General features: G+C 42.1%; 1 protein-coding gene across 1 annotated transcript in view; it reads left to right on the top strand.

Annotated features, from left to right (window-relative positions):
- The window catches only part of slc1a9 (solute carrier family 1 member 9), a 16,423-nt gene that overhangs the window by 5,117 nt on the left and 3,683 nt on the right, over positions 1 to 7,623 (top strand). The window contains exons 4-8 of the mRNA XM_035655373.1: positions 646 to 899; positions 2,526 to 2,631; positions 2,737 to 2,863; positions 4,723 to 4,956; positions 5,726 to 5,920. Coding sequence (XP_035511266.1) covers positions 646 to 899; positions 2,526 to 2,631; positions 2,737 to 2,863; positions 4,723 to 4,956; positions 5,726 to 5,920 — 916 coding nt within the window. The remainder of the gene's footprint in view (positions 1 to 645; positions 900 to 2,525; positions 2,632 to 2,736; positions 2,864 to 4,722; positions 4,957 to 5,725; positions 5,921 to 7,623) is intronic.

The following is a 7,623-nucleotide window of genomic DNA, read 5'->3' as shown; positions in this document are numbered from 1 at the left end:
TTGAGACTAATGCTAACACACTGTAATATTACACTAACATGCAAAATGTAAACTACCTGTAACTAACTATACAAGATATCAAACATGCTAAATGTTATATGCTAAATACCAACACGTTAACTGTGCACAAGTTAGCATTTGGAAGGTAGCATATTAAGAGCAGTTTTGAACCCGGCGGCTTTATAAGATAAGATATGCTTTAATGTGCCTGTAGGGAATTGTTTCTGCACTCCATCCTACAGTTTCACAGACAGTTGCACATACACATTCACACCTTCTGACACTGGCAGCATATTGCACAAGCCCCATAGCCAACATCCTACATTACCTGTTAGTGTTGAGAATCCCACTGCGCATGGACAGGAATGTCTATCTTGTTTATAAGAGTTCAGCAGGTAAGAGCTGGAATGTGAGTTGGATCAGACAGTATTTTCTGTTCCTGTCAGATAATAGACTTAGATTTACTGAAGTATGTTCTTTATCACCCATAACTTTTACTGCAGTAAACCAGTACCAGACGAGCAGTCTCGTCACCATACCAGACGGTTGTCATAGCAGTGCTGCTGCCAGAAGTGGCAGTGGCATTCACAGTACTTGGTGTGTATATGGTGAGTGCAAACACAGATCGTCATCTGTCTCTTTCAGGGCTGGCTGGTCTAGACGCCCGCTCTAGTGGCAGGATGGGTAGTAGAGCCATGGTTTACTACATGTCCACCACTGTAATCGCTGCAATCCTTGGGGTCATCCTGGTGTTGGGAATCCACCCGGGGAACCCCAAACTGAGGGGAGGCACTTCGAGCTCAGCCCCCAAGAACCAGGAGGTCAACAGTCTGGATGCCTTCCTCGACCTGATCAGAAACCTCTTTCCTGAGAACCTGGTGCAGTCCTGCTTCCAACAGGTAGTCTCAGCATCTGAAACATATGTCTTTGGAACTGTTATTGATCTGGTTCTTTATTTGTGCACATTATGGGGTTGTATGCATCACAATACAAATATAACAAACATGGGATAAAAACCTGAAAGGGCAAATTGCAGGTCTTTAATAGAAATGAGCTATTTGTCATTGCTTTCCGTTTTTGGTGTGTCAAGCTATAAATCCAGTAGGGTAATTAAATCTGCATCATTGCAGCTTAAGGTAATGCTACCTAACCTACACTGAAAAACAGCTTTATGTGAAAGGATTTCAACTATTAGTTTTAGTGGAAACTTTGAGCATCTACAATTCCATGATTACTAAACTTTGTGCTGATGAAGATCATGTGATGTGATCTCAAGCAGTGATGCCAACAGCTCTAAACAGCCACTGAATGGACCCTGAGGTGAGATTGGTTCATCAAAAATTATAATCCAGATTGTAATATTTTAAAGTTTATTAGCATTAGGTGAACCCTGAAAAAGCCAAAGTTGAAGTCATTAGTCTGTACAAGGTATTAAGTGAGCAGTCTGACAGAATGAAAGAACTACAGAGAGCTGTTAACGACCGGTGTGGTTCTCTAGAGATTCTAGTTGTCCTCCAAACTCCATGCACAATGTTTTTACTGCGTGTGTCAGGGGTGCATGAAAGCATGATTTCACTCAAAGGGTTTAGGCTACAAAAGGACTAAAAGGCCAAGGATTCCTTCTGTCCATGAATAGTCCTAGAGGAGTAACCATTGAAGTCTAATTATCCAGTTAAAGGTTAAGTTTTAATTAATGCAAATACAAGCAAAGCTCTGCAAATAAAATGAAAAATCAGAAACTATCTGCATGTATATATATAAAAATAAGATCGTAATTTCCCATCTGAACACCCTGTTACAATAATGGTCCGTTGGCTAATGGCGGGCATGATGAGTCAGCAGACGACTGCTGTTCATCCCAGCTGATCATTTGTAACTGATAATCCAAGTCTCAATCATAATGCGACAGTTGCCTTCTTCTGTCCAAATCCTGTTTGTTTTTTTTCCCACTTCTCTCTGTTATGCGTGTGTGTCTGAATGATTAGAAGTAGTTGTCTGTGTTGGACTGGGTGAGGGTCATGCCTTCTGTCACCATTAAGCTTTTTACATCTGTAACCCTGCATCCTTACTTACCACAGATAGGCATCTGCTGGTGGACAGGGAGCACTGCTGAGCACCAGCTTATAGACTCCTGCTCTAACAACTTCTCTCTGCAGTATTCTCAGTTTCTTCCCTTTCTGCACATCACTCTCTTTTCTGTCCACATCTCTATTTTACTGCTTCTTTTGTCTGCACTTATCAGAGATTCATTGAAGCCATAAAAGGCATAATTGCTTTTGCAGGAAGGGACTCGTCCTTCCCCTTTCAACCTTCTTGTATCCTTTTTTTCCCCTTTGTTGTCTTTATGTGAGAATCTCTTGTTTTGCCTTTTCCTTAAACACAAATCTGAGTTTATTGCCCCGCAGCCAAGCTTTTGTGTGCTCACACACAGCATGACTCACACAATCAGGGTTTTGCTGTGGTGTCAGTTCGGTTATAAACTGAACCCCCTGATCAATGTGAATGCCATTCTGTCCTCCCTTCAGGTTCAGACGGTGCTGAAAAAGGTGCCAGTTGCAGCACCAAACCAAACTGAGCCCATCTTAGTGAACAGGAAGAAACTGGAATACAAATGGGGCATGAACGTCCTCGGTGAGTTGATGACCGAGCTGATTATTTGTTGCTTTACATAAAGAACTATGGTACTTTATTCATGTTGCAGTTTCCAGTGACACACTGCTTTGTGTCTTCCTCAAGGTTTGATTGGCTTCTTCATCACCTTTGGGATCTGCATGGGCAGGATGGGCGAGCGAGGGAAGGTCATGTGCGACTTCTTCAACGTCCTCAACGAGATTATAATGACGATGGTCTCCATGATCATGTGGTCAGTGTCTTGTTTTCCTCCGCGTGCATTTGTGAGTTTGCAAGCATGTGCAACATGTGTCTCTGTTTTTGCTCATGTGGGCCAACGGCTGCATTGCTTTGACATTCTGGAGATACCACACACAGAGTGTCAGTGACAGTGATGAATAAGGCGAAGATTGTGTATGTGAGACAAACTGTGGGAATGAGCAACAGTGTCGGACGTCAAAGACTGAGTAGGAGAGAATGGAAGAGGAAAAGGGAGAAAGTGTGTTAGTGAAGGACATGGACAGATGGAAAGAGAAAGAGAGAGGGTTTCCCTGGCACATGCTGGAGTCTGTGGTATGCTGGAGAGTAGCAGGGGCCGGGGCCCGGAACAATGTTGTGGGCTCCCAGGGGAGCCGAGGTGGAAGATCTCCAAAATGTAATGGATCCACCGACGGCAGAGGAGCCACTTGGCAGCAGAGCAGAAAGCAGATGCGGGTGGGAGGGACAGCGGGACGTGGAAAGATGCGTGTGAGAGCATGTCTTCAGAGAGCAGTGCACGCCTTGAGGCTTCGCAGAACCCCAGCTAGTCACACAGAGAAACAGAGTATAGTGGCACTCAGAGCAGGGACGGGAAGGGAGGGGAAGGGGAGAGCTGGGTAGGCGGTTGGAAGACAAACAGCAAGATGCTTGTCTTCCAGCTCTCCTAGGCCATCTACATGTGCAGCTGGACACCAAAGGAATTGTGTCCTTGTTCGTATCACTCACACAGTATAAACAGATTACTCATGGGCCTATAGAGCCAGCCAAACACGGAGTCCAGTGTATACAAAAACACGTATCATACAAGGAACACATCTATCAAATCATATACGTGGCGTGTTCCACCAAACAACTGTCACTAAATGCCAGGCTCGGGGTTCAGCAGGCAGCTGACCTGGGAGAGCAGGCCACTGTCGTGATGGGACCTGCTTTAACTCGGACTGGAGGATGGTTTAAAGTGAACACCACTTTAATTCATACGTCCCACAGCGGTCCTTATTCATCAGCAGGAACAACTGCACTTCAAAGCTGGAAACTAGAGATCCTGTCATCTCCTCTCGTGGTTGAAAACTGCTCCTTTGAAAGTAAATGAAGATTGATTAGGTGTTTGCCTGACATTTCAAAGACAAAATTGAAATAATGAATTGTTTTTTTTTTTTTTGGCTTGCATCCATGTTCCAGGTAACACGCTTGTATGGTTATAGTTATTTTCTTTTTTTTCATGTTTGATTAATTTTCTTTTCTTTCTCAGAGCCTAAGGTGATATTTTCAAATACCTTGTTTGGTAACCCAAACATATTAACGTTACAAAAAATCTTTACATAAGGGAATGTCAGTTAAAAGACAGATGATTTAGTAATTCTCTATCTCTACCTCAATGAAAAGACGAAGGTTAGGTTAATTTGAAATACATTAGAGCTGCGACAATTAGTTGATTAATTGATTAACAGAAACTGATACATGAAAAAAAAAAGATTGTATATCTCATTATAATGACTAACATTATCTCTTTTTTTCAACACATTAGTGGAGGTAAGCTTCCATTAGTTGAAGGCCTAAAATACATCATGTTTATGTTCCTCAAGAATCATATAAGGCAAGGCAATGTGATTTTATACCACAAAAAATACAGCCGATAAAAAAGCAAGAAATCATTTACAAATGATTAAAAAAACAAAAAATAAATATGTATTGACTTATGCTCTGGCCTGATGCAATGATCAAAAGAAAGAAAAATATAAATATAAGTATATAAACATACACTAATTCGGCTTTAAAAAGGTCATAAAGAATAATAGAAAGTAAATCAGTCGATTCCATTTCAACTCTGTTTCTTTCTGACTCTGTATTCAGGTACTCTCCTGTCGGCATTGCCTCTCTGATTGCGGGGAAGATTGCGGCCATCGGAGACCTGGAGGTGGTGGCCAGGCAACTGGGTATGTACATGGTGACCGTCATCGTGGGCCTGGTGATCCATGGCGGCTTGATCCTACCTGCTATTTTCTTCGTCATCACAAGAAAAAACCCCTTCACTTTCTACTCTGGAATCTTCCAGGCTTGGATCACAGCTCTGGGCACCGCTAGCAGGTACGACAGCCTGCAGGAAGTGTGTGTGTGTCTGTGTAGTGGTTCTGTGTTTGGGCATGTGTTAACACATGTGTGTCACATGTTTCCTTTACAACATCTATCCCTCAGCAGCTGCTGTAGTTGCTTTGATTGATCGGCGTAGCCGGCTACTCTCTTTCTAGCTATTTGGGTTAAATCTGAAAGGGCTAAAGGCAAAATTCTGTTTTTACATGAATGAGCTCACAAATCAGGACAGCAGAGCCAAATGTGTGTAAGCACAGGCTATCATAGACAAGTCCATGTCAGACAGATTCTGCGTTGTAAATGTCTAAGCCTTTGGATTAGTTGTCACCAGCCAAACAGACCCCACTGTATCCTGCCTGGCTTGGCTTGGCTCGGCCTGCCTGGGATTCTGCATTGCTGCTGAAACCAACTGTCATTTTGGCACATTACTGAGGCTTTAGTGAATATGTGTAATCCTATCATCGTTTTCTCTAATTATATTATGACCCGAGCTTAGCAGGGCCGGGAATCAAATTCCTTTAATTCACATGTCGGAGGATTGCAACAGTGGCCGACACCAGCTGTCAGGAGGAGGCTGTCAGCCGACTCAAATTTCTACTGATTTTTTTTTCTTTACCCCCCTCACCTCCCTCCTCACCTCTGCACTTTTGTTTTCACCACCTGTCTACCTATTTTATGTCCTTCGGCAGATACTTTGCTCCTGCTCTTTGTACATCTGCACCTTTTTTCTTCTAAATTGCCATCTTGTGGGGCCTACTTCTCTCAGTGCAGGGACGTTACCCGTCACCTTCCGCTGCCTGGAGGAAAATCTGAAGATTGATAAGCGTGTGACTCGCTTCGTGCTGCCCATTGGCGCCACTATTAATATGGACGGCACTGCACTGTATGAGGCAGTGGCAGCCATCTTTATCGCCCAGATGAATGATATCTCGCTGGATGCCGGGCAGATTATGACCGTCAGGTAAGGCACATGGTGGATGGCCTCTGCACACATGCGTTGTGATGTTACCTTACAAATGGAAGTGGTTGGATTGGTGAGACTTTAACAGACACCATAAATAAGTGGTTCCAGAATCTATGAATATTTACATACAAACATACGTTGTTTACTTTCCCATTATTGGCTCCTAAACTAGTTTTGATGTCAAACAATCATCTCGTACATACAGATTTAAGGTGAGCACAGAGAAACCTTCCTACTTCAGCAGATGATTGTGAAAACATCCTTCTAGTGCCAAACTCTGCACATACATCATTCTGCACAGTAAAGCTCAAACATCAAAGTGAAGGAACTATTAGCAAAACACATTTTTGGATGTAGGAGGACTGTTCAGAATCTTTATTAACATCTACTAAGTGGCTCTAAGCTGAAGGAGGCAGACGGCCATCCACTTCAAGTTGGGGGGTGTTTCACGTTTCCTTGCCACTGTCGCCAAGTGCTTGCTCATGGTAGGAATTGTTGGGTCTCTGTAAATAATTTTATAAGGAGTACGTTCTATATATATGAAAAGTGTCCTGAGATAACCTCTGCAATGAGTTGGCGCAATACCAATAACATTTAATTAAAATTTAAACGAATTTAAAGGACCACATGCTGCGTTCTAGTTGTAACTTAACTTAAAAAATACTTAACTTAACTGTAAATACTCTGTAAAAGTGAGAAAATAAGACTATAAACAAAATTATCATATGTAGGTTTGAGGCAGAGATGAGCGTCAGCCTAAAACTCTGCATGAATGCAGTTAGAAAGTAGTGAGGTATTCATTGCTCATTTCTGAGGTTTTAGCAAAACATTTATGTCTGATTGGAAACAGTCTACTTGGATCGGACTCAGCCTGTTGTGGCCATGGGTTGCATATGATGCTCAGCACTTTGAAGTTGTTTATTGTATGTCTTTCATCAACAGCTGTTTTCCACCAAATTCCAAAATTGAATCGTGAAAAGTTATGTATTACAGTTATATCATGTGTGGTGAAATTGTTCTAAAATAAGATCCATATGTGGTGTGTAAATCTCTTGGACGTTCCACTTAATCTCCCAACCCCTAACTGTGGGATGACAATTAGCGCTACAGTTGTTGGAAAACAATTAAGATGTAAAGCAGAGCTCTGAGATCAGACAAACAGCGTCATGCAGTAAACATCACAGTTTAGAACAGTGTCCAAACTGGCCTGCAGTCACATCTGGGACCAACATGAACTGATAATTCCTCTAATTGCAGACATGTCATGACAAGCAACATTCTTTTGAGTATTAAAGATTTAACCCTCAAAAGAAGATACATTAAGAGATTTTGTTTTGTTGTGGATGGAAGAACGGCTGTAAACAACAAACTTCTTTCTTCTTCAGATGCCAATTTCATACAAAGGTTTGTGCGTATGATGTGGTCAACTTAACACATGTAAATACCAGGTTGACCTGGTTCTGCAACTGTAAACCGCAAAATTATACCACATCTGTGAAAAAACCACAAATCCATGTTTTAAACAAGGTTGGCAACCTTGAGAGATGTCAAGTCACATTCTGCGATTATCTGCACGTATCTTTGTAATGAAGGATTTGAAATATCTACTGTAATGTTGCTGTAACTCTGCATTAAATCTACATTAACCCTCTAATCCAATAGATGAATCCGGGTTGAGGGCGGACGTAAAACAAGCCATC

Source organism: Morone saxatilis, unplaced genomic scaffold, assembly GCF_004916995.1.
Source record: "Morone saxatilis isolate NCDOM2014 unplaced genomic scaffold, NCSU_SB_2.0 Contig14, whole genome shotgun sequence".
Classification (NCBI taxonomy): Eukaryota; Metazoa; Chordata; class Actinopteri; family Moronidae; genus Morone; species Morone saxatilis.
This window is presented reverse-complemented; position numbering and strand designations above follow the sequence as displayed.